This window comes from Stegodyphus dumicola, chromosome X1 (assembly GCF_044657685.1).
Source record: "Stegodyphus dumicola isolate Sdum_Otavi_A_Nest chromosome X1, ASM4465768v1".
Taxonomy (NCBI): Eukaryota; Metazoa; Arthropoda; class Arachnida; order Araneae; family Eresidae; genus Stegodyphus; species Stegodyphus dumicola.
The window spans coordinates 213,770,224-213,797,865 of record NC_140780.1 but is presented as its reverse complement, the minus strand read 5'-3'; the positions used below and the strand labels follow the sequence as shown (position 1 = coordinate 213,797,865).

Here is a 27,642-nt window from a genome sequence, read left to right as displayed (position 1 = left end):
TTATTCAAGAAAACAAACTTCCTTAATATATTATACACAAAAAATAAGCCTACGCACAACAGCTAGTTTGCTGGGATAAGAAGCGAGGTCAAACTACCAATGTTAGCTAGTTTCATCCACACAGCTGCTGATGGGCACGAACAGCCAGATAAATTGGCTCCAAAAAGTGTTCGGATACTTACGAATCTGCTCTAAAAATAGTATACACTGATTATCAGTATCTAATTTATTCTCTACAGAATTATACGAAATTTATCCAAACAGTTTAGCAATTTTCAAAATAAAAATTAGTTGAAAACTGCATAAAATTTTTGGAAACCCTATTTTTGCAGCTAACTTGAGATTTACGAAAGTTCTTAATAACTATGGTAGCAGGTTAAATAATCAGAATTTCTTTGAAAATTTATTATGCAAATAAACTAAATTTAATGAGGTCTGCGAGGTTAGTGCACTGTATCGAACGTAAAATGAGATCAGGAAACAATTTTTGCATCCTAGTGTGATACCCCAGTCCATACTAGACAAAAGACTCAAAATTTGAATTTACAGAGTTCTGTTGCTTTCAGTATTTTAAGGAAATAAAAAAGAAAAGAGCAGAAGCAGTCATCCATCGAAACTTACTATGCGAGACTTTTTTCTTGGAAAATTTTAATAAATCCAAGCGTAAATTCTGTAAAACCTTCTGCAATTTTAAAAGTGATGCATCAGTTTCTGTTGAAGGAGATACCATGATCATTCAGCAAGAAAACGCTTTTCGTAAAGAAAATACTCTGGTTTTTATTTGAAAACCCATAATAAATTTTAATCGCATTGGACTCGGGCTCTCCTTGTGAATGAGGGTTAAGTTTAATACTTTTTCATATGGTTGCAGTATTTAACAGAAAAATTATTCCGAAGAATTTGCTACCTGAAAGAAGGGTCATGACTGTGTCCTAATATAGAACAGCATGTTTGCAACAGGACTATTAATTTTTATCGATACTGTGAATGGATCATACTTGAATAGTTTAAAAGGGAAATTGATAAAAGATCAGCATAAACTGGGCGCGGCAAATAATTTTACATTGAATTAAGAACGATTTTAAAAATGCTTTTTTTTTCAAATAATCGCTTTAAATGGATGTTCAGTTATACAGTTTGATTTAAATCCATTTAAGCATATTTATAAAGCAATTTAATTATGATAAAGAGCTTTATGTCTATTTGTCTAAAGTGAGAGATGACTGCGAGGAAGGTTTTCTAAGGAAAATTAGCTAGCATCTACATTAAAATGTGAAAAATAACGAAAATCCCCTGCAGCCCAGTCTGTTGAATTAAACATTTTATCAAAAGCTGACTTCAGAGTGACGAAATAGAATAGTATTGTAGAAGACACGAAAAATTCATCCCAATTCTAAAAACGTTTATAGTGGTTAATAAAAGCAAAAGGATAAGCCCATCGAAAACTAGATCTTCAGGCAGTTAAATATCAGGTTGAACAGATTTTTTGCATCCCAAGATCCCTGCATCTTTTGCATTAATTTTTTAAATAGTTTATTCTTTGGATACATATCATGCCTAACTTTTAAGGATAAAGATTTTACTTTAAAATAAAATGATTTAATTTAATCAGTAGAAGCGTCAAACTTTTATGGTAAAATTCAGGGTATTTTATCACTTTTGAAGCTGTTGTTGTCAACTTCGTTCCTGATCAAACACAATCAATGTGAAATGACAAGTATTTAAGATTTTTTTTTCGCTTGGATTTCAAGCGGATCTTTCTGTAGGAACTTAGCAGTTAAGGAAACTATACTCGTTCGTATCTATAGATTGTATTACATGAATTATGGTAAAGTAAGCGAAGGCTATCCGGATGAAGAGAGGAAGTTTTTGTGAAAACCATTAAAGAAAAACTGTCATTTTTCACATTACATGTGGGAAAAGCTCGAATACTCCCACGGAGCCAGCTCGTCCTTTGACATTTGAAGCTCACTTGAACTGCAAGTGTTCAGCTGTCTCAACGCTCGGCCGTTTATGGGCCATTTCGAATCTTTTGCTTTGAGAGCTATATCATCATTTTAGAAAAAAACTTAAAATATCGGATCTGGTAATATGTGGTTTTAAAATAGTGAAATTACGTCAAGATTTAGACATTAATTTACATCTACAGACGAGAAGTTTCAATCAAGAAAGGAAAAAAAACTGAACTCTCGAAACAATTCTTAAAAATATAGGATGTCCTTTAATTTTGGTGTCATCAGGATTGATAATTTTGCATTTCTATTAAAAAGCATTGAACAGGCATCAGCTATAAATTTCACTTGCGTTCAGAGGAATTCTAATGGAGCGGAGGTATATTTATTTGCGTATGCAAAGTAAATTTTTTGCGATGTTTCAGATTTAAAAATGGCACCAAATTTAAAGTACACCTTGCAATATTCTCTAGCTCTATGAATGGATAAACATAAGTGAACTTACGTATACAGTATCGTTGAATATTACTTGCGATGCATCAGATTCGTGAAGTTTGAGCGCTCTTTCATAGACGTCATTTATGTCAATATCGGCTATTTTACCATGCACTGTAAGTGGGCCTTTAATGACTAAATTTTTAAAAGTCCAAGTACCTATGAAAAATAGAGAATGAAGTTTTAAGAGTTTGATTTTAATTTCAAAAAATCTTATAAGGATAGTTAATCCTTAAGTGTTACATTCTACCTTGAGTTATATTAACCCTATAAATATCCCAAAAGATTGGAGAAAATACATGTTTCGCCTGATACTTAGTTTTCCAAATATTTGTTTTCCCTTTACCTTCAAAGAAAACACTCAATTAAATTTACCAGTAACTGATCATATAACTTTCTCAAAAGATAGTTATGTTTATAGTACTTAGTATTTGATCCTACGCACAGATGTTTCCATGTCAGTGAAATGCTAAATTATTATAAAGAGCTCTTAGAGAAATACTATCAAAGCATAAGCGAAAATATCCCAGCAAAATCTCGAACAGAGGCTGTTGTAGCCAATAGAAATCATGTAGTCAAAGCCAAAAGGCAGTGTCAAAATCATCAGATCTTCACACGGAATGAAGAATTTCTCGCCAACCGCACACTAAATTTTTAGCTAAAAATACATTGTGTAAATGTTTCTAATACACAACCAGAAAATATATATAAAAGCATGAAATCTTGTTTTGTTGCAATACTTAAACTGCTTCAAATTAATTTTTCAGGTTAGTATTGCTTATCATAAAGCATAGCCTTATACATAAAGGATATCTTAAAAGTAGATGTATTACTCAAGTTCAAAAAATTTATTTTGGAACTCTTAATAGATGTTAATGTGTACGATGAACAATGCTATAAATTTTCTCTTCTTCAAACCGTTTTCGCGTTAGATATTTGAATACGGTTTGCAGCTTTTATTACATAATATGAGGTTAAAAAATGCAATCTAAACTGATTGTCTCTCCTGCAACCTAACGCGTTGCATTTCGGGAAAGGGAAAAAACAGCCATGTACCCAACCCTATCCACTACTTGCTATCAAGCTTGAGAAGAATCTAGTATTATTTTGCAGTTTAAAATATCACGGAATTGCTCGGTTTTTGACATTCGTGTGGAACAATAATTAAAAGGAAAGATTGGATTGAGATTACGACAAAGCATGCGAGGTTGCCTCCTAATGGAAAGCTTTTATGGTAAGGTAGCCTTTTCATGGAGGACATTTCAAGGGAAATCGATTCGTAATCAGGTTACACATGTGGAAAATCACGAAAATTCCTACACAGCTAGCCCATTCACCAGTATTTGATTTCGGGCGGAACTATCAAACGTTTAGCGTTTCAACCGCTCGGTTGCTGGTAGGCTTGGTGAAAGGGTTAGTTTGTAGAAAAAAGAATATGCAGAAGAACAAACTGAAATAAAATAGTCATCTTGAAACGTAACTCAGTAGAAGGGAAAATATTTAACATGGTTGAGAGAATGCTCCAAAATCAGTGTAAAGAATATTTTAGCAGAATACCTAAAATTTCGAAATACACCATACGTATTGTTTGAAAAGATTTTACATAAATCTTGCATAAGCATCGTACGTAAAAATTTATTTTCGCAATGTAGCAACATAATGGCCCAGTAACAGTTTATGATTAAGAAAGCTTCTTACATGGACGCGAGTTTAGCGTAAATGTTAATATATTTTCGGTCCTCAAAATCTGAAGATAAAACACGAGATTACTTTCACGGAGGTACATGCCGCCATCCGAGAGCTCTGAACTCGAAGAACAATTTTCCCCTTCATAAAAAAATGCAAGCACATAGAAAAGTGATAACTTTTCGTTGGTCAGTAGTCCAAGACATTCGTAATCGTCAAGTGCCTGGAAGGTGTGCGTGTATGAGGGGGAAGTTTCAATACCCTAACAGCCCACAAAGCTCCGTATGCCATTTTATATGCTTATTCCCTTCTTATCTCCTACACAAATCTCCAGTTTTGATTCTCATATGGAACATGACAAGAGCTGGAAATTAGATTGTAAAAACATGCAAGCGCAATTTAAAGGATCTGTTAAAAAAGATATAAGCCAAGCTTCTGCTAAGAAAAACTTATCAAAAATCAGAGTTTATCAATTAAAAGTATAACCCTATGAAATGTCAAGGCTTCAAAAATTTCCTGTATCGTATTACGAAGAATTAAACACCCATTTATTACTTCAGTTTAATATACATTTTCTTGTGAATGTACACTAATGGCAAAATTGTGAAAACTTTTTGGAAAATGCGGATTTTTGATGTTTAATTGCTTTCAGCACTAATACTTTAGAATTTTACAAATATTTATGCATCACTACAATGGCCATTTAACTTAATATGATGCATTTTATAGAATAAACATCTTAATAAAACTTATGCGTATTGAAGAGTAAATTTCTCAGTTCCTTACAGTTTCCATCAGCGCTTTGCTGAGAAGCCCTTCAATGCAGTTACAACCTCCGAGCGACATCGCATGGAATGAACCGATGATTTAAGTTCGGCAAGCGTTTCAATATAATACCACTGTAATACAACAGTTTAATCAAGTTTTATGCTACGTTTGCTCCCGACACTTAAGTTTTAATACTGTATGGACTTTCTAACAACGCAATCCTTTTTTGAATGCGTTCGCACATTTTATATTGAACAGAAACATGACAAGACAATTTTGCCGAGATTTTGAATTTACATTAGCTCAGAAAATATCATGAGCTGATTATACTGACCAATATGGCATCTATTTTTTGCTGTTTAAAACTTAAGTTTATATTACGATTTTGGTTGTGTTTTTAATGGGTTTTCAAATAGCAAATTTTCCTCAGTTCTTCGGACACATTTCATTCCATCCCTATCAAATATGAGTGTTCTTTTTCTTTCCAGACGACACTATTGCATTGCTCTAGCCGATAACAAACTTAGCAAGCTTGTGACAATTTTCTTTGAAAAAAATCTTGAAGTCTTCATAGAATAGCCCTGGTGTTTTACACAGCTTTTACGAAAATACTCGTCTTGGATCATTTTCTTCCATCATTAATACAATGCTTTTAATTCTATCAGTTATAATCCTGTGGAGCTTTCTTACTTTTACTAATTTGATTTTCAATCAGTAAGTCTTGATACCTATTCCACAATTGATAAAATAATTTCAAAACTTACTGAAACATTTCGAGAATGTGTTGAACGCCAAAAGTAAGAAAATGTAACACCAATATTTCTGTTTACTTTGATTTCATATCTTCCATCCAGTATTTTATAAGTAACATTCAGGATAATCAAAATTTGGTTGTTTAATCGAGTAAGTTCCGCGATTAATTCAATCGGTTATGACAAAGTATGAAGTTCTGTTATTAGGGAGGGATCTTTCATGGTGAATTTAAGGAAATTTTACAGTCTTATCCACTCTACTTTTGGCAAAATGTTAGCTTAATTAGAGTAAGCAAATGCCTAACGCAAGTTCAAAGGGTTGTGATTTTAATAAGACTTCAATCCCTTTACGATGCGAACGAGAAACTTCAGTTCTTTAATACAGTCGAAGTTTGACTTCGAAATTTCCACCTGGGGTTCCTTCAGAAACTTGTTAATTTGTATATACATTATAGAGAAATGCAAATTCAGCTTTTCTATATATAATGTAAGAATTACTTTCTATGTAATAAACAAATTGTATATTAACAAATCCTTCCGAGTTTAACAGTAAAATCACGTTAAAAGCTATGAACCTATTAAACTGTCCAGAAAATAAAATTAATGACTTTAAAGGAAGAAAAATTTGAATTTTATGGTACATTTTGCTCCAATTCGAATCAAACTAATACGTTTTCTTACAAATATTCTCCTCTGAAAAAATATATTAACATATACCTTGTCCGCGAAAGTTCTTAACCAGCATTTCGAAACCGTCGGTCGTAGGACACATACTTCCAGTTATAGAAGTGTTTTAAATATCACACGTATTTTGGCATTTTTAAATTTAGAGAAAACAAATTTGTAAAAATTAAATGTCAGCTGTTATGTTCCTCCTGTCTACATTTAGGAAAAATATTATAAAAATGTGCAATACCCGAACAACAAAAATTGCCAGAGATATTTAGTTTTAAAATTGGATATCATATTCAGTACTGTACATGTTTTGGAAAGAAGCGTTTACATTTGTACTTAACTACACTCTTGTCCATAAATTAAGGATAATTCGGAGTCACGCGGAAATCGAACTCTAAAATAAATATATCAATTGTAAAATCACTACACACATCTTCAAAAATCATATGCAAATTTCAGGAAGTAACCAGATGACACCGATGGTACGTCACAATGACGATAGTGTAAGACAGTGATATATAAGGAATACAGGCAAAGAAGTAAAATTGTTCGCAGGCGCTTTCTAAGCATTTCAGTGCAATAACCGAATAGTTATGACACAAAGGACGCATTTGGATGATTTTTTACGTGGTAGAATTATCGGCCGTCTGGAAAGGTGGGCGTACCCAACTGGAAGTATCAGACGAACTTGGAATTGCCCAGAGTGTCATCTGCAGGCTTTGACAACGATTCCAAGATGACGGTAATGTGAGTAGACGTTACAGCACATGTCGCCCCAGAGTTACAACGCCGAATGTGTATTTAATTATGCTAAAGCACACTAGGGCTATCTGCCTAAGAGGAGGGATGCCTTCGTGGAGGACTTTCTAAGGGAAACTGGCTCGTATACACGTTACACATGGGGAAAACCACGAAAACGCCCATGCAGCCAGCCCGTTCGCGGGATTCGAACCTCGGACCGAACTACCAGTGTTCAGCGACTTTACCGCTCGGCCGCTGGTGGGCCTACAACGCCGAATGAGGACCGGTATTTGGGAGTTACTGCCAAAAAGAAAGAGGCGGAGCACAGCCTGAGACTTGTCTCGTCAGCTCTCTTGGGTACTGGTGCGACAATTTCAAGGCGGACAATGTACAGACGCCTAGGTCAGATCGGTCTATATGCTCGTAGACCTGTCAGATGCGTTCCACTTACAACTCACTGTCGCCTGCGGTTTGCCTGGAGTAGAGAGCATGCATTGTGGACACCGCAACAGTGGGCTTGTGTGATGTTTTCCGACGAGTCCAGGTTTAGCTTGCAGTCTGATTCTCGCCGGACTTTCATATGGAGAGCTCCAGGTGCCCGTTACCACCAAGAAAACATCATTGAACGACACCGTTACGGTGGTGCAGGGGTGCTCGTTTGGGGTGGAATTATTCTGTGTTCCAGAACTGACCTGCATGTTCAAATTGGAACCATGACAAGCCAAGGTTTGGTTTATTAGATTACGGCAAAGCACTTGAGGGCTACCTGCCTTAAGGGAGGGATGCCTTCGTGGAGGACTTTTTAAGGGAAACTGGCTCGTATGCACGTTACACATGGGGAAAACCACGAAAACCTCATGCAGCCATCCCGTTCGCGGGATTCGAACCTCGGACCGAACTACCAGTGTTCAGCGACGTTACCGGTCGCTGGTGGGCCCCATGACAAGCCAAATCTATCGGGACGTCATTCTGGAACAACATGTACGTTTGTTTCGGGGCGTCATGGGCGCACAATTTGTGTTTATGGATGACAACGCCCGTCCTCACCGTGCAAACATCGAAAGCGAATGCCTTCAATCGGAGGATATCAACCGTATGGACTGGCCAGCATTCTCACCGGACTTGAATCCAGCAGAGCACGTGTAGGACACGCTTGGCCGACGAGTTGCAGCCCGTCAACCTCCTCCTAGAACTTAGGAGAGCATTGCTTTTTGAGTGGTGTAATATCCCCCAAAATCAGATCGATAATTTGATACTCAGCATTCCTAGGCGTTGTACGGACTGTATTGCATCGTCTGGGAGACATACAATGTATTATCATACCAACCATGTAATATTGATTTTTTGTAAATAGTTTTTTTGTAATTTGCTCCAGGGAGAAAAAATCACTATTTTTTTAATATCAAACATATATCATCTTTTTTTTTGCTCTTTACCTTTTGTTTAATAAATAAGCTTTACAAATAATTTTTGCTTCTAACTCTTCCCTTGCCTGATTTTGCATTATCCTTAATTTATGGACATGAGTGTAAAAGTATCAGTTTAGGAAAAGACTGCTGATGGTAACTGATTAAATGAGAGCCTTTCCATGCGTATTACCGTAATTAAGGTATATTAAGGTACTCCCCTCCCCAAATGGCGGGATTTAGCCGTTTAAAGGTGCTAGCTACTGCCAGGACCGAAGCGGTGGTCTATTATGGATTGGATTATTCAATTACAGAAAAGCACACGAGGACTATCTGCCTAAAGGGAGGGATAGCCTTTGTAGGGGACTTTCTAAGGGAAACTGGCTCGTTTACACATGGGGAAAACCACGAAAACGCCCATGCAGCCAGCCCGTTCGCGGGATTCGAACCTCGGACCGAACTACCAGTGTTCAGCATCTTTACCGCTCGGCCGCTGGTGGGCAGTCTATTATAGAAGCACCTTACAGGTGGGCCACTGTTGCCTGCTATGAAGGGACGGATAATTGACATCCATGCCTTCCCCGGGATTCGAACACGGGGACTTTTGTACAACAGTCAAGGTCACTAACCACTTTCCTGTCCAGGCCACACGTAGTGCCGGGTTTTAATGTATAAGCATAATTTGAGTCAGAATCGAAATGTGAAAAAATTGGTATGTTATTTCAGAAAAAGTCTGATTTTGTGTCAAAATACCTATATTAAAACAATGCTATAGATAAATCTAATACATATCCTAAGTCGCGCTTTTGAGACATGAAAAACGCAATTTGAATTTGGTCAATCGGCCCAGTAGAACAGGAGATATAGAACTGTCAGTTTTTTTGCGCAGTGTACTTAGAAAAGCCACAAATGTTTCACGTAACATGTTTCACGTAACTCTGGAAATGCTTCATATTTTTATTTCATTCATATGCAGCACCCAAGTATCTGGCATTGAGTTATTTTCATTGTGAAGCAGAACTTCTTTTGAATATGCCACTGCAATTTACAAGTTCGTACGACATTATATACGCGTTTTAAAATTCTTGCCGCTTCTAACAAAAAGTACACAAATTAGTTATTCCATGGAGTTTCATTCAAATTATGATGCCAGTATCTCAGCTTTTTTTGAAAAAATAAGTTTATTAAACCGAGACTGAAGACTGTGCTCATAAGGATTTATAACGACAGCAAAAAAACAGTGAAAAAATTTGGTACGAAATCAGTCAGGTCTGATGAAGAAATTGATTGCATAATCGAAATCAGTCTTAAAATAAACGAAAAATCATAATTGGGAACAAAACAAATCCCAATCATTATAAAGAGATTTAGATGTTTAAACCTAAAACATGAAAATTTAAACTATCAAAATCAACACAAAAAGGGAAACGTTACTTACGATTCGAAACAATGGAGGCATCTCGTCGTAGTGAAGTTTCCTTCAGCTCTGATAAATCTACGCCATCCACTTTTCCATCCACGAGACTGTTGCCATCCAAGTGAACAGTATGGAAAGTTTTCCTACCTAGAGAAAAGATGAAAATTTTACTGCATTATATAAATGAAACCTTGCATACAGCTCAACAAACTCAAATTTACCTGTAATCATCTGGTCACCACTCCTCAACATTATATCCAGCTGACGAGCTTCACCTATAAAAAAAACAAAATTTTAATTTATGCAAACATAGTTCAGAAAAATCATTCCATTCATTTAATCATTACCTGGCTGATCGACGAAACCAATGCCATTTATGGAACGCAATACTTCAAGCCTGTTGATACTCGTAGAAGTCAGGAAATTATGGGTTGCAGTGACATTTGCTGGCGATTTGATGTCAACTACTCTGGGTCCAGGAATGAGAATCCCATTGATTCCAGCAGGAACATACAAGTCCTTGTTTAGAGTCACCGTGGAGAACTGCATTGGTGCTATAATACACAATATTTTTAGATGAAGATTTACAGCCATGAAAAAGCGTAAACGAGTTTTAAAGACTTATGAATTTTTGTTTACCTGTTATTTCCTGATAGCCATCTTTCCATAAAGTGTGAGCCCATAAATCAACAAAATCCACGCCATTGATTGTAGAGCCAGGGGTCAGTTTTAAGTCGTTAACAACGATATCGTTAAATATTTTTTCGCCTGTAACTGTATAATGTTTGTCCGAAAGTATTAGATCATCTAAGAAATGAGACAAGCTTCTGCCGTTAACTGCACCAGGTATTTCTAACCAAGAGGTGTCAATATCATGGAATATTAAGTTGCCCGTTATATTCTGGAGACCAGTGGTTAACAGCACATTAGAGGGCGATATCTTTACACCGTCTACTAAGCCATTAACTTCGACATCCTTGGCTTTCAGAAGAGTCGTAAAATCTTTCTGCGCCGTTATTTCATGACTTCCAGATTTAGTTACCAAATGTTGGGGATCCATTCCGTCTACGAAACCATGTACCGTGATATCAGTTGCTCTTATTTCTTTGGCGTATATAGTACCTGTAATAGGCTTCTCGCCATTGAGAAAAACTAGCTGATTTTCCCAATCAGCCACATCCTCTCCATTAAGAATCATAGTAGTAATATTATTAAAATTACAACTTTGTCTTTGGCATTCAAACACAGCATCCTGGAATTCCAAGTGTCCTAAAAAAAGATGAGTATTAAAAATTCCTTCCAAACTTAGAGTTTTCAAGAGAATTCTAAATTTCAAATAACAATAAATTAGGAAAAATGTATAGACTTGTTTTTCAAATGATGCTATAGTAGTGCCGCGCATGACGAACGTAATCCGTTCCACAATGGCGTCCATTGTGTGGAACGCTGTTTTCTCGATACCTTAAAGAGGGAGTAACTGATCTATTCCCAGATTGGTCCAAAATCAAAAAATTTGCTAATTTATTAGTTAAAAAATTTTATATATTTTATTTTTTGGATAGTCGAATTTTTCTCGAAAGCATTCCTTAGAATATATCGAAGTTATTATTTTAACTGCATGATCGTCCAGAATGTCTTACACCCCACGTGGGTAGAAGAAAAAGCTGAAAAGGGGGCAGACACACAGGTCAGCCTTTCACTGGATTAGAAAACGCATCCTGGACTCCGGATTAACATTTAGCTTCCGTTAGCCAGTACACCGCCCAGAGCTTATTTACACATTTTTCGTGTATATGCTTTTTCGCCTAAATAACGTTTCGTCCAAAAATACCTTCTTTTGATGACTCTTTCCCCTCTAATACTCTTTCACCCAAACTACTTCGACCCCTTCCCTTCTGTGGAGAGGTTAACCTTCCCTCCCCCGTTCGCCTAAAACCAAGTTTGTTCTGCACATTTCTGCTCTATAACATGCCTGGGCTTAAATTTTTTCCTGCAACTTATATGCATAGAATATTCTGCGTAAAAATGCAACACAAACAATATTTTACATTGTATTATGTATTTATATAATTACTAGAACATGTACAATATTCTAAAATTTTAATTTATTTGATAATTACCCACATATTTAAACCATTTTAACGACTTCACGATATAATTTGGACTTGTACGATGCTTAATTCACTCATTTGTTAAAATTCAAATAAACATTCTCTTATAACTAACAATGCTTTGAAAAAGTCAAAGAGGTAACTTTCTATTGACGCAAAAATTAAAATTTCTGCTGTTTAAGCAGCATACTTAGAGACAAGCCACTTCTGATCCTAATGAATCTCCATGATACAGCTAAATGAATTTGTTCAGTTTTGGATAATTCCGAATGCAACTGAATAGTGTCAGTTTTAAGACAATTTATTGCTACAGCTTCATGAGACTCGTGAATTTTAATTTATTTTGTAAATATGTATTTATATTGGTTTTTAGTATTAGTTTAAAAAGGAAAACATTTTCACGTGAGCTATCAAAAACACTTCAGTGACCTGATAGTTCACCGAAATTTTGCAGACCCTTGTTCTAGATTATTACAAACAGTCTGAGCCGACAAAGTTTCATATTTCATGTTATTACGGTTATTTAACTATAATCACAAAGAATTAACCAACCTTTTAATTGTTTGTGATCTGAAACTGCTATATTAATATCTAAATTAAGAATGAAATTGTTATGTTCAATGTATTAAAATATTGATATGCTAAAATAGCAATATTCAGTTATAATAACGTTGCATAAAACCAAATCAAGTTTGAAAATGTATATGCAGAGGTAGGACATTAAAATAAAATTAGCTTTAACATTTTTAACACCTAGGTTTCCAAATGAACCTGTGCTCAAAACAGATAATTTTCTAATAAAATTTCGTTGCTTAATATTTTCTTGAAATTTTTAATTCTCTGCATTTCGATGGGATCACCGGTTTATCGCCGCTGCGTAATATCAGGATGACCGATTCATTTTCTGCTTGGTCTTGCTTTAGAAGCTGAATTAATGAATATGCGTTTAAATGGGAACCGGCAGCTTTATTAATTTGGAATGCCACCATCAATGTAATTAGTTCAGGCTATCATTTGAGAAGTGATTCCAGATATTTTTTGCAAAGGAAAGTATTAAACTTAGAAAAAACATGCTTTTTGCATTTTCCATCAAAATACTCGTCCATTTTTCAGTTAGTCTAAATATTAATAAAGGGTGTCTGTAACCCCATATATTATGTACCATGGTACAGAATAATCGTTTGCGCGTTACTTAACTGTAAATTCTTAATAGCGTAATCTTTCTAAAACATACTGGACACAAAAAATAAAGAATTTTCTTAAGTTCACTTATTTTTTAATAACTGAATGAAAATTAGGCGACATGTGTATTCCCCTCCCCCCCCATCTGGAACGTAGTACTGGAAATAGGACGACAGTGAAGAAACACTCCACAGATAAGGGGCAAAAAATTAGATGAAACGTCATTTCGGCGAAAAATTCTTTTGGGCTCAATTTAGTCTTTCTTTGGAGGTGTGAAACTCAGTTGTTTGACCTTTTATATCTTTTGGGGGTGTGCAGATTTGAAAAACCTCTCTAAATTGGTCTAGTTGCCATTTGAAGCTCTCCCCTTTTCCTCGGGATACCCTGGTTTGATGGTACTGTTACGAAACTGATCAGCTATTCTATTTATGGCAGCTAACTGGAATAGCATGCTTGGTTATGTTCTGAACCAATTCCTTTTCTTATTTAAATAAATTTCCGCTTTAAGAAATATGAAATTAGTTTAATTTCCTTATATTTAAATCCTTCCTTGATAGATGCAGTAGGCATGAATTTTTACTAAGAAAGAAACTTGCTAGGCTCCCGGTTTTGGGTCAAGGAAATTCTGCAGTGCAATTCTTCAGTGCTTATTTAACATCTAGAAAAATGTTTATCTGTCCACTTCCCGCCTCCTACATTTTATCAGATTATTTTTGATATTTACGTGAAAAGCATAATTCTAATTAGGAAACAAATGAAACAAAAATTAATATCCGCGTTTGATGTATAATGAAATCAGCGTACCGTCCGTATTGCAGGACAGAATTCACCACGTAGGGCATTTTTCGGTTCGAGCGCTCATTCGCTATGTGGAACGTTTGTTATGCGAGGCAGAACTTTTAAAGTGTTAAAAATTCTTATTTTAAACAACTGTTTCATTAACATACTTGATATAGTTTGGTTTCCTTCAATCAACAGAGCTTTTTCCAAGATATTAGCGTATTCCAGCATTTTTAACTTAATTTCGTGAAGTCTTTTCTGAAGGTCTTCCAACTTCGTCAGAAAACTGTTGTCGAAAACTTCTTGAGAGTTTGTTACTTTAATCTATATTCATAAATAAAAACTTCCAACGTTAAGAGTTTTGCTATGTTTAAAAGATGATTAACAGCAACTATTTAATATAGAGTAACAATTCTAGAAAGAACGATATTTTAAGTGCCAGTCAAAAGACAATGAGGAATTTACGAGGCTTGCCCCGCTAAGTTAATGAGAATGGAATTTTACCACTTACGCTGGGAACGCGGTATTCACTGCACATTAGAATGACGTTGCAAGAAGTTGCTTACTTAACCAGAAAGTATTTGCTTAGTGTAGTATGAATCAAATTACCTACCAGTTATAGAAATTTTATTCAAATACTGAATTCATGTCATCAAAATATTGAATGTAAGGTAATCATTTTGTCTTAATGAAACAGAAGAAATTAATTTTAAGAGCATATGTACATGGCGTTTTGCTTTAAAAAGTTTTCTGACTTTATAAATTTTTCACAAAGACCAAAGAAATAGCTTCAAATGAGAGACTTTACTATATTATTATGACCGAATTAAAAGCGAATAACAAATGAGCTGAGGATTTCTAAGGACCAGCCTCATAAACAGGGGAATCTTAATCTGTTTGAAATCGAATGTCACTTTATATCCGTTTTTATTTCATTTAAGATTTTGGATTAAAACCAATTGAAGGATCACTAGTACAGGCACGGAATAAACAAACGGCTATGACAAATTCTAACGTAATAACACTTCTGTATATATTACTACGGATACCAAAACGCTGAAAATTAAGCCTGAATTTTGAAGGAGTACATTTCTGAAGATTACAAACTAAATTTCAAAATTCCCTACATCATTACTTTTGAGGCAAGCCTCGTATATCTATTTGGATAATCCTTTCACACATTTCATTAGCGAATTTTATGAAGGTATTTTTCAAGAAAGATAAATAACTAACCTGCGATGTTTTTAGAGTTCTAGCTCCAAGGCCGTTTTTAAAATTAAGATTTCCATTTACAACAATAGGTGAAGTCTGATCAACAAGAACAATACCATTTAGTAGATCTGCTACAGTGTCTGTACTGGAGGCTTCTAAATGTTCTAGAGTTCTTAAACACCATTCGGTGCTTTTATTGTGCCATGCTTGCAGTTTGTTTTCATACTTAAAGAGTATTTTGTACACTGAATACCCTCGGAAGTAGTGGGGATTACTTACACCTGTAGGAAATTTTAAAAAGTTAAGTAAAAGCAAGTAGTAGTTACATTATGAAAAGAAAAAAAAGATCTTCACACAAGATCAAAAATGCATTGCCTCAAAATGTCATTGTGAAGCCACAACTTAATGCGTTTATATTAAAACTTTAGAAATCGAGGTCAAGAAAAGTCAAGATCGAAAATCCTCTTAAAGCTGTTCACAAGAAAGAATTGTTAAAATGCTGCATTTCTGACCTTTATTGTTTAACAATATTTAAACAATGTTCAAAGCTTGTGTTCAAGATTAAAGATGAAAAGCTTTTGATAATATCAAAAATGCAATCTTACGTTAACGAGATGTTTTTCCTTCAAGGTGTCAGTTTTTGCTAATTTTCATCACAAAAACTTGCAAGATATTTAAATTTTCCAACTGTGCTCAGAATTAAAATTAGCCTTAATTTCGAAACTCATTTATAGCAAAATAAATAAACGCAAGCGGAGAAATAATTAGGTGTTGTATCAAGTAAGGCAAAGTTCACGAGTATCTGGAAGGGGGTTAAGGTGGAATGCTTCCATAGAGAATTCAAAGAAAACTCATTCATTCTTCTCTTATGTAACGAGAACGTAGTAAAAGTTCCACTCAAGCCAGCGCATTCGTCAGCATCTGAACGCGGATCTGACTACCTACGGCCGTGGTTCGACACGAAACCGAATTCGTATGAAATTTTGTAGTTCCCCTACCCTCTATTTGTAATGCGAAGATAAGACAGTTTCCTTTAAAGTTCTCCACGAAGACTTGGTTAAGCTTATTTGATTATGGCAATGCATGCGGCAAAGCATATTATCTGGGAAGAGATGTCTTCGTGTAGGACGTTCTAAAGGGAACTGTCTCGTATATACGTTACACATGCGAAAATCAAGAAAACGCTAATGCAGCCAGCCCCCTTTCGCCTGGAATCGAACCCAAGTTGAGCTACCATTGTTCAGTTACATCACCGTTCGGGGGCTCTACGAAGGTATTCCTTCCCTAATACAAATAGTCCTCGTGTGCTTTGTCGTATTCAAAATAGCCTACTAATTACCAGTATTCAGAAATATCTGAAATAACGTAAAGTTGATTCAGGTCTCGTACACTAAATAAACAGTGTATTTTAAAACTAAAAGCTATCATTAATCAATCTGAAATCTCAAAATTCACGGCTTTAAATGATTAAACATGCCACGGATACAAGATTCAGAAAACAGGGATGAAACATGAATAATTTTTAGGAAGTTTCTTACCAAGAACTGGCACTTCGGCACCATTTTGCTTCACTGTATGAAAAGTCAGATGCTTCACACCATTAGACATCGTTCCATGAGAATACTGCATACTTTTTACAAATTGCCAACCATCGTACTGATACAAATGGACGAAGTCATTGAAGTTGGCAACTGCCAACAAAAAGGTTGAATCAATCGTCAAAGCAGCGACAGATGTTGCACCATAAGTAGGCAAGCATTGAAAAGGCACAAATTTGTCATTCACAAATTTATAGATTACTGATTTTGCTTCCGAGATATCTGTAAAAATAAAGCTAATTTAATATAGTGAATTGCGTCCGAGCGCTGGAACTTTTTGATACAAGATTCTGCAGTCTAAATAACCGTTTCCTTGAAAAACAAAGCAAATGCTTTAAAATATTTGCAATTATTCAAAATAAGTTATAATAGACAGTAACATTGTAAGCAGGATTATGGAAATTTCAGCCAACACTAAAAGAAACTTAGAACATGCACGAAAATTAAATACGCCTTAAAATAATTAGAAGTGTATTTACCAGGATATTTATTGGCAACTACAAGGAAGAATTCTTGACCCAAGCCGGGTCCTAAAGAAAAAAATTCCCAGTCAGAGGCACCGTACGTCCGGATTTTCTGATGAGAGAGCCAAACATTTCGATCCAAATCGTACTTCAGGATCTCTGAATCCACTTGAAAGTTGTCCTTCCCTCTCCTATAATTAGCGACTGCTAAATATGCGTCTCCATGTATGTGGAAAGGTTCAATATCTGCTACATCATATGCTTGAAAAGTTGCATATCTATCGAAGTAGGTATCTGTTAAAAAGATGATTTAAAGGAAACAATCAATACCGAAGGGATAGCACTTTTTAAACTAACTAATGTCCATTCAGAAACCATTTAAAGTACATAAAAGCTCCATTCAATAGCTAAATAATGTAACTGCTCGTTCAGATTTTTGAGAGATTCTGCATTAAACCCTATAGCGTTATAGCTTTCTTTATATTGCAAAATAAAACTAGCTCTTGAGTTAAATGGAGACTGAAAATACTAACCCTTCCATACGTAAACGTAAACTTCAGAACTCAGGTCAGCTGCATCTTTGCGTCCAAAGGAGTTTGCCAGTGCCATGTGAAGTTTCCCATCGACTTTCCTGTAAGAATTATTCTGCATGAAAAATAAAATTATATGAATTTAAACTAGATTATATGAATTTAAACTTACATTCTCCAAACAGAAATGCTTGTAACGTATTTGCTATTAACTTCGTATTCTTTAGTCTTAACTCCATTTGCGAGATTTATTTTTATGAGATCCGTCCCTTTAGCTGCAAAAAAAATTAGTAAACCGCAGGTTAATTGATCTTTATTATTACATTAAATTAACCAGTTAATTTTAATTCAATCAAATTTTCAGTTTAATTTTTTAATTAATAAGCAAAAACCTGCATTTATAGGATCTCTTGACGACAGATAGTGTCTTACCATTATCAGTGTCAGCGACCAGGACATAAAGATGCTCATTGAAGTAAAATGCTGATAAACTAGTTGGACTGCCCACCTCCCACCGATAAAGTGGTTTCCATATTCGCTCCTAAAAATGATTCTACGTTAGAAACACTTTTATATTTTGGAGTTCATATTACAGCATTTAAATGCTCGTTGAAGGAAATTTAAACGTTAAATATGAAGAACATTAAACCGTGTAACGTTGCGCTTGAACGTGGCACGTGCCTTTTCTCGGCACATGGGATGATTTTCGGTGGCACTGAGTGAACCGAAGTAGAGATTATAACCTCAAAAATTGGTGAAGAATTGAATTTTTGGATAAAAGCATACAATTCCCGTTTTTACATGCCTTCAAAATGAAAGTTTAGAGTGGAAGGCAGGAGGAATGAGAGTCGAAGTCGGTAAAATTCGCAAATTTATAAAAGATTTATTTACATCAACAGATAATTTAGGTGTTTGAAGTTGCATTTATTATCGGTTTTAGGGTCAACCTGTAAACAAATTCTGTTACGAAAACTGCTTCGAGTCCACTAGGAAGCTGCTTCACAGTTATGAATTCAACATTCTGTATGAAACGTAAAATAACCAAATGCACGCTTGATATTGAAAAATTAACCGAGGAAACCAAAATGGAGTGCATGATTAGTTTTTTTTTACTCAAATGAATGACATGACTAATCGCATTAAAATTTTAATAGCATTCTACATTTAATTTATCAGTTACTTTGTTCTTGAAACTAGTGGATTTAATATCGGGCTTTAATAGTTTCTAAACAATGAATTCAGGATTTAAATTCTGAAATATAGTTTTTGCTTATTTATTACATATTGGTTTGGTTTATCTGAATATTGAAAAGTATACCAGGGCTGTTTGCCTAGGGGAAGGAATAATCTTCGTGTTTAAAATAAGAGGAAACTCGCTTGTATCCCCGTTTCAAAGCAAACAAAATACAGGAAACAAAAACGTTCCTGCAGCTAGCCCGTTCACCTGGAATGGAACACAGGTCGAATTACCAGGGTTCAGCGGCTTTACCACTCCTCCGCTGAGGAAATAAATATCGAAGTTAAAATATTGAATTATGAATAACTTGTAATAGTTAATGATTGGATACGGGTTGAAGCAAGATAAGGATTAGTGTTTTAATAGTTACTGAATACGAGAATAACGTGGGATTACACCGGTATACTGAGCGACTTTGCGACATTACTTCGGCACAATACTAATAAGTTATCGATTCCTATATATTGAGTTGCTTGTCAAATCATCTGCTCGTTTAAAATAGTCATTATGAAAGTTACTTCTTTCTCAAATTGTTTAAAGTACTGCTACGAACCCAGCGGCATCTTAACCATTCTAGTCGTAAGCATCGCGTCACGCTGTTTAAATTTCTCTGCGACATCAAGTTGATGGCATGTTTATGATGGCATGTTTAGATGGCATGTTTAAATGGCATGTTTAAAAATGGCGTGGCATTTCTCGATATTAATAAGCCTAGTGCTACAGCGCCAGTTGAAGTTTTTCGAAAGAACCTGAAATAAGCTATATCGCACTACTTGACCCTTTCCGACAAGATACTCCGAATTCAATGCGCTTAATTTCAATAACGCTTAGTTGTAGCAGTTACTCTTTCGTGTAAAAGTAATAAGTTTGCATATAGTTGCCTATCGATTGTTTTAGCTCTATAAATTAATATTTAGTACTTCAGTATGGCAGAGACTCGCGTTTGCATGCAATTTGAAAATAATAATAAATGTTTAATTTATAAACTGACACTGAACTAATTACTCGTATATAATACCAAGGAAAAAAATGGCTTGGCATTTCTCGATATTAATAAGCCTAGTGCTACAGCGCCAGTTGAAGTTTTTCGAAAGAACCTGAAATAAGCTATATCGATCGCACTACTTGACCCTTTCCGACAAGATTTCTTTATTAGAATTCATAATTTTAACATTTAATGAAGTCTTGCCTAATAAATTTAATTTTTGAATTGTAACCTTTACTTGAAGTAAGTGTTGAAATCAAAATAAACATTGAATAGTGTCAGTAATACTGAAGTGGCATTCTGTTAAAACATTACAGATTTTCCCTTCTCAGGGGTTTGATTTAGTTTTTTTTTTTATTCCGGCAAAGCTCGCGAGGGCTATCTGCCTAAAGGAAGGGTTACCTTCATGGAGAACTTTCTAACTGAAACTAGCTCGTATCTGCGTTAAGCATGAAGAAGGAAAACGCTCAAGTGACCAGCCAGTTTGCCTGGTTTTAAGTCCAGGCCAAACTAACAGGGATCATAAACTTATAAAAAAAACGAAAGATTTAACTAAATTTTGTTGGCCGTCCTATTTAACTTTTTGCTGAATTCATTTTTTGCACATCCACGAAGAGAAAAATTCAAACTTATGGAAATAGAAAACTGAATGCTTAAAATGGAATAGTTTAACAGTTACCTCGTATAATCCTACAGCAACTTCCGCTGAACTTTGTCTTGTCGATGCAGTTATGCAAATCGCATACGTTGAATTTCCTATGTCCAGAAATCGGATATAAAGTGGCATGTAACAAAGCTCCGAAACAGGAGTAACACTATAAAGGCGATAAACACCTAAAAGGAAATTAAACAAAATTAAGTGGCAAGCATTGAAATAAAGAATATGTAACGGATATTTAAAATCATTACCTATGTCATCAACAAGTGATATACTAGTTTCTTCTGCAATTTCTCTTTTCATTCGCGTTGTACGCTGAGAATGAGCAACTTTTAGAGATGAAAGCAACTCCGCGGCTATCCTGTCATATTCAGCTTCTGTTTGGTAAAAAATTCGATTAAGCAATCACAAAACTAGTATCTGAATAAAAAATGGGCATCGACAAAAAATTGTAATTAAGAATAACTAAGACTAATGCATAATTCCAGCTAATTTCTGAAAAACTTAAATATTGAATTACGGCAAGCTTATGAGATTTTCATTGAACTTAAATAAGTTTCCACATGTATATTTCATACAGAACTATATTTCACTGCAATTTTTTCCTCGTCATTTGAAGGAATTAAAAAATAGCGATTTTTTAATCTGGAAGCACAAACACAGAAAAGAACTACAAAATTGCACTGCTTCTGAAACTTAATGTACCAGTGGCCGAGTAGATAAAAACACTTAATACTGGTAGTTCGAATCACGCCAAACAAGCTTGTTTCATAGGCATTTTGCAGTTTTCCTCCCATGTGTATGGTTTATATATATGCACACACACTAGTCCGGTTTGTGTTAGAAAATCTTTCACAAATGTATTCTTTTTCTGAAGCACAAGCCGTAGTGAGTTTTACCATAATAAAATTTTCCAATCCAAATCTTTTTAATTATTGATTCAATCGCATCAGGAGCGCTATGGGCACTTAGTACGACAATATAAATACTTGGCTGAACATGTTTAAACTATCCCAAGCATTATTCCAAGCATTGATTTTGACTGAAGCCATTTAAAAATTAAACCGTGAATATTTTGATATTGAGCGAAAACATTAAAGATGAATGAATGAATGAAATGAATTTTTACTTAGGTATTAAACTGTAGTGTCAGTAGCAAAGAATTCAAGTCCAAAAATAAGTACATACAATGATAATCTTAAAATCTATTAAAGTTGCAACTAAATTTGTTGATAGGTTTAGTTTACTTGATAACGGTAAAGCATTAAAGGGCTATTTGCCTAAGAAGAGGCTTTTGTGAAACACTTTCTAAGGGCAACTGGTGTGTACCCACGTTACACAAGGGATAAATCTCTAAAACATCCATCTTGCCATCTCGTTCGCCTGGAACAAAGCCCGGTCAAACTACCAGTGTTCAGCGACTTTAGTTATTTCGCTGATCGGCCAAAACATTTAAATTTGCAATGAAAGCAAATACAAATTTATATTCGAAAGAAGATCAGTTCTAATAGAACATCTCCTAAATTCACAGGAAACACTTTTCTTACTGATCATCTAAAATATGCTTGTCATGCTTAAGAAGTCTATCCTTAGGCATGACAGCATAGTTTAGTACTAAATGCATTCGAGTTCACAGGGTAAACCGAATGGGTGAATACACACAGATTAAAGAGGACAGAATTTTTCGGAACCTATGTATATATATTTGGATAGTTTTTATCTGCTTAACTCCATCCAAATTTGACACAGAACCTCGGCGAAAGGGTTGGGGGAACCGATATTCTTGCACAATATTGCCAAACTTTACCGTCAAAAGGTTAATATCCATAAATCAAAAACTAAAGCCCTAGTACATTAACTCAGAGAACCATTAACAGCATAATAACGCTTTTCCTTTTACATACGTGCTAAAGGTATCTTGAAGAAAAGTTAAATATTTTGATCCAGATAAATTTTTAATTTGTTCACTTTCCACAGTTACATATTCATTTTCCGAACTATGAACTCCATTGAAATTGCACTTGAGACTGATGAAAACTCTGCTAAAGTATTTCTAGAATATGTACTCGTGCTGAAGCAAAATTTGTGACGCATTACAAGCATTTATAATAAAAGTAAAGCTCCGAAACACTCATTATCGTATTAAAACAAGCATTTGCTAGTATAAGCGAAATAAAAAATCCCAGAATTTTAAAATAAAAAATGGCGTAACTTTGAAGTTGAACTCAAAGGCAGACTTACCCACTTTTTTTTTTTACATAAATGAGAAAGCTATCTGCTCTCGTGAATTTCGAAAACATGTCTGAATGCTTTCAAGCAGAACGCACTGCATATCTTCCTTCATTCTTGATAAATTACCGTAATTAATCCTAGCCTGCTTATTTAATTCATTTTAACCAATTCATCCAGTATTTGTTGGGGAAAATGAATGCTTGACGTACGATACCTAAAAGATTTAAGAGAGCATTTCCCTATTCTAGGATATCATGAGGCAAGGTGCATTTGAAGGTTCATTAAACAGAGTAACATAATGCGAAATTCAATAAATTTAAATTTTATTGAACCTAACACATTCAAACCCTGGATGCAAGACAGCCAGTATCATTCACGGAAACTCACAAATACGTACAGAAATTTTGATTTCCTTCCCCAAATTCTAACCACACTTTCAAAACTCTTGTTCAATATTTCGTCGCTAAGCTGTCAAATTACTTTTTATATTAGTATTGAAAATTCTCTAAAGATTTATATGAAAGTGAGATCTTTAATATATATCTGAACATACGATAGCTATGACAACTTTGAAAAAGTTTTCATGGTGGAAATAAATGAATTTTTATTCAGATGTTAAAAGGCAGAACATCTGAATAAGAATGCCTTTGCGAATAAGAGTGCGAAAAATGGGTCCTTTGTAAGATTTGGAACAGTTTGCACCTGATAAATTTTAGCAACCAAATTAACTGTTTATGCTGAACAAAAAAAAAAAAAAAAAAAAAAAAAGATTTCGGATACAATGTGGAATCTCCCAAACAAAGAAATGAGTTTTTTTTTTTTTTTTTTTTTTTTTTTTTTCAGATTCTCATGCTTTGGAAATAATGCAGGCATATTTTAAATGCTTAAAAGATTGAACGAAAAGTGCTGTCTGAAGAGGTTACGAGTAGCAAAAAAAGTTAAATATTTCTAAACATTATTTCATTACGCATACTTGCGTGGAAGGCTTTCGAAAGCAAAATCACAAAAGTTTATTCATCCAGTAGCAGACAAGAAAGGTAAATGTTTCACATCAAATACACAGAAGATTTAAAACAACAACGTTCCGCTATTTTAAGACATTAAGAGGCACTCAACAGCTAACACGTTCAACTTTGAAAAATCAAACCAAAGAACTGAAAACCACCATTTTGCAATTTAGCTTTACAAAAGTTTTAAGCTATTAATATTATACAATTGTACGTATTTCAAGCATCTACATGCACTTTTAATTTGACAAATTAAAAACCTCTGGTAATATAAAAAAGGCTCTCTGCGTAACATAGACTGTGTATTCTTAAACACTAAAGACATGTACAGAAATCTAACCACATGTATTTTGATAATAAAAAGACCGCCATGTATTTGCGGAAAAAAAAATCATTACTCTACCAATAAAGCATGAAAGCATAGAATCATTCACTTCATTCCCTTAAGAATAATACCATGTATGTTAACTGATTATTTTCAAACAAATAAATATGTACTGTCAGAAAGTATCGAATGCAAATGCGAAAACTTTAATCAAATATGACGGCAAAAGGAAATGCATTGCTGGAAAACCGGTGTTCAGACAAATATTTTTTTTTTTTTTTTTTTTTTTTTCTTTGGAAGGTTCAGGCTTTACAGTTTAAAACCTTTTCCGCCAAGGTAAGGTAAGGAATGCTTTGTGTATAGTAATGTAAAATTTCTTTAAAGGGAAGGAGGACTTGCAGATCGATTATTATGGTAGAACATCTGAAAGGCTTTTTACCTAGGAAGAAAACCCTTCGTACAAGACATCGAACTATTCTGCCAGTATTTGAATTTCATTAGAGATTACACAATCGGTTTTTCCTCCCCCCCCCCACACACACAAGTGGGAGCTGTAAACTGAATAAAACTATGGTATTCTATGGTTACTGGCAAATTCTGAGCCTAGGAACAAACTTCTACCTAGCAACTGTATGAAAATACCAATCAGAAAATGGAAATAAATCTCCTGGAAAATAAGTTACATACCCTTATTCTCCCCCTTTCGCAAATACGCATAAAAAAGAAAAACTTCGTTATTTAATATTCAGATGTCTCATTCATTTAATTAAAGAATGAATTAACGAAATAAAGCTATTAGCCACGTACATTTGTGTATTAATCAATAATCGTAAAAAACAACCTTTTATTTAGCGTAAGTATATTGAAACACTCAAGTGTATTTAGCGTAAGTGAACAACTTACGCTAAATACAAGGTTGTTTTTTACGATTTTGATTGTCACATTAGCGTGTTTCTCTTCTAGTCTAATTTGTGTATTAATTTCAGGATGAGAAACATCTCTTACTTTATGAAGTTTTTCTGCTTACAGGCTTTTAAAATAATAAAGATTTTAAGAAAGCAGGATAGAAGATTACTATCAACATATATTCTACCTGATACTTTTTCATGATTTAAAGTAATTGGTTAATCTTTGAATTATGGTAACTTGGCGATTTTATGGCGACCAACACCGCTACAGCAACCTGCTAGCTTTTGTTTGGACTCCATTTTGTTTTCACGAAGTAAAGGCATTTTTTTTTTCCAACAATCTGCTAGCCGAATTACGCTTATGCTAGAACTTTTATGGAACAAAAGTGCTTAATCATGACGAAGATTAGAGGCGAAATCGGGAGCAAGTGCAGAATCGCAAACTGCTTGCCGCGTTTTTTAAGAATTGCACATACACGGTAACCATGTACACATCGACCTATTTTCACTTAAAAAAAATCCCAGAATTGCACAAAAATGGCATTGCGCACGCTCTTGACTTTATCCATGTACACTGCTAAAGTCCTAGCTAGTAACCTTTATCGCCTTACCAAAATGTCGCCAAACTACCTGTTACCATATTCCAAAGATTAGCCAAGTAAGGTTAATGCAAACAAGTACACATATCGCACAATTTTTTATAAAAAATGGAATGTTTTCTTAGAAAACAAGACTTTATAAATCGGTAAAACGGAAGGCATGAGAAGTTATCGGATGGAGCGAAAAATAAATTACTGAAATTCAGTTTTCCTTGTAGCTATATAGTGGAAATACAACTAAAAGATTTCGTGGCGCCATCAAAAAGTAGCCACCTTAGGGGATTTAATTACATTCGGTTCTATATGAAACAAAACATCTTGCCTATATTTATAGCAAATACTACCTCGTATCTAAAAGGTAAATAGATTAGCTTACCTGTCGTTAGCCGTGAACTGAATAATCTTTCACCGTGGATGAAAACTGGGATCTGGACCAGCCAAGCAACTGCGAGAAAACATAATCGCAACATGGTAACTGGAAAAAAAAAAAAGTGCGGGCATAAATTTTAGCTGAATCAGTTATCAAATCTCAAAAAGTTTTATTATCACTCCTTTCTATGAGCCAACTTTATAAGTAAGGCATTTAGTCTGACTTTAGAAAGAAAATAAAGATTCTATACTTATGAATAGCTTTAAGCATGGAACTTTCTGATTTACTTTGTTTTCAATAAGTAACTAAAAAAGATACTCAACAAAGAAGTAAAAAAGTGATCAACGCAAAACTTACCAAAAGTATGCAAGGGCGCGCCATTTTGAAGTTTTGATATTTATACTATCTAAAGTACAGGAATAAATCTTCTCAGATATCTCAACCGTACAAAATTCATAACCCTGTACGGCACTAAAAGTGCTTACTTGACCTTCTCGCTGCATAAAACTCTTTAGTGACTGAAAGGATATCCCTCAATACTGGCAATTCGTACAGTCTCATATCCCAGCAAATGGGCTGGCTGCAACGAATTTTCATAGTTTTCTTATGCGCAAGGTGTACACGAACAATTACCAATCAGAAAGGGCTCCACGAAATTGTATTTTCTTTAGACAGGTAGTCTGTATGCGCTTTCAATTTCCGCAGTAATCCAGTCTTTGCGTGAAGAGAATAAAAATGCTGAACATTCAGGCTGAACTGACATTAAATACCAAGCTACAGTATTAAAAAGTTTATAAGTGCACACGGAAGATTCGACCAAAAATTTTAAAAGTCACTCCCTTACCGGTGGATACAGAATGAAATGCACTAATTTTTTGTTAATTAAGAAACAATCAGGAATTTCTCAATAACTGACCTAAAAGTAGTACAAGTTCATGAAATTTTACCTTTCATTCAGTAAAAGAATGTCGTATGCGTGCATTATGTGGAACTTAGTCTAGCTAGTATAATCCGATAGGTAGCATAAAAACAGGTACTTGAAAGGTTGGTTTTCTTTTATTAGTGTTAAAAATCTCGAAGTAACCGTTTTCTAAAAATGCCCATGATAGTACATCAAGAGCTAATGACTAATGATTAACATACCAGTACAAGGACTAATGATCAGAACATACTAATACAATAACTAATGACTAAATGCCAAAGAATGAGAATGAATATAAATGAATGAGAATATTAAATGAATGGAGATAGAATGCCAATGATCGGCTGAGTCACTCAGATATAGTACGATGACTGAGTTTTTTTCTGCTATTCACTTAGATTGTCATATCAGTTTCTTAGCATGGACACTTATTCCAATTGCTAAGGCTAGACTTTAAACTCCTGAACAAGATCCACAGAAGGGGGTTTCTAATTTTAGAGAGGTAACTTCATGTGCTGGCAGAGTCCGCTGAAGCTGACATTTTATATAATGAAGAATGTCTTATAAAAAGGGGGGAGAACAAATTTCGAGTTGTGAACTGGTAACGCAGTGAGGTAGGTGACATTGCAC

The 27,642-nt window shown here is 34.7% G+C and overlaps 1 protein-coding gene across 1 annotated transcript in view; it reads right to left on the bottom strand.

Annotated features, from left to right (window-relative positions):
* The window catches only part of LOC118190946 (uncharacterized), a 42,488-nt gene extending 16,234 nt beyond the window's left edge, over positions 1-26,254 (bottom strand). Inside the window, exons 1-15 of the mRNA XM_035361742.2 lie at positions 26,097-26,254; positions 20,901-21,026; positions 20,671-20,825; positions 18,202-18,310; positions 17,942-18,044; positions 17,773-17,870; positions 17,255-17,533; positions 16,716-16,997; positions 15,199-15,458; positions 14,133-14,289; positions 10,532-11,161; positions 10,240-10,446; positions 10,114-10,167; positions 9,914-10,039; positions 2,458-2,606 (exon numbers count right to left, since the gene is read on the bottom strand). Coding sequence (XP_035217633.2) covers positions 2,458-2,606; positions 9,914-10,039; positions 10,114-10,167; positions 10,240-10,446; positions 10,532-11,161; positions 14,133-14,289; positions 15,199-15,458; positions 16,716-16,997; positions 17,255-17,533; positions 17,773-17,870; positions 17,942-18,044; positions 18,202-18,310; positions 20,671-20,825; positions 20,901-21,026; positions 26,097-26,190 — 2,829 coding nt within the window. The 5' untranslated portion in view covers positions 26,191-26,254. The remainder of the gene's footprint in view (positions 1-2,457; positions 2,607-9,913; positions 10,040-10,113; positions 10,168-10,239; positions 10,447-10,531; positions 11,162-14,132; positions 14,290-15,198; positions 15,459-16,715; positions 16,998-17,254; positions 17,534-17,772; positions 17,871-17,941; positions 18,045-18,201; positions 18,311-20,670; positions 20,826-20,900; positions 21,027-26,096) is intronic.
* Positions 26,255-27,642: the final 1,388 nt, after the last annotated feature.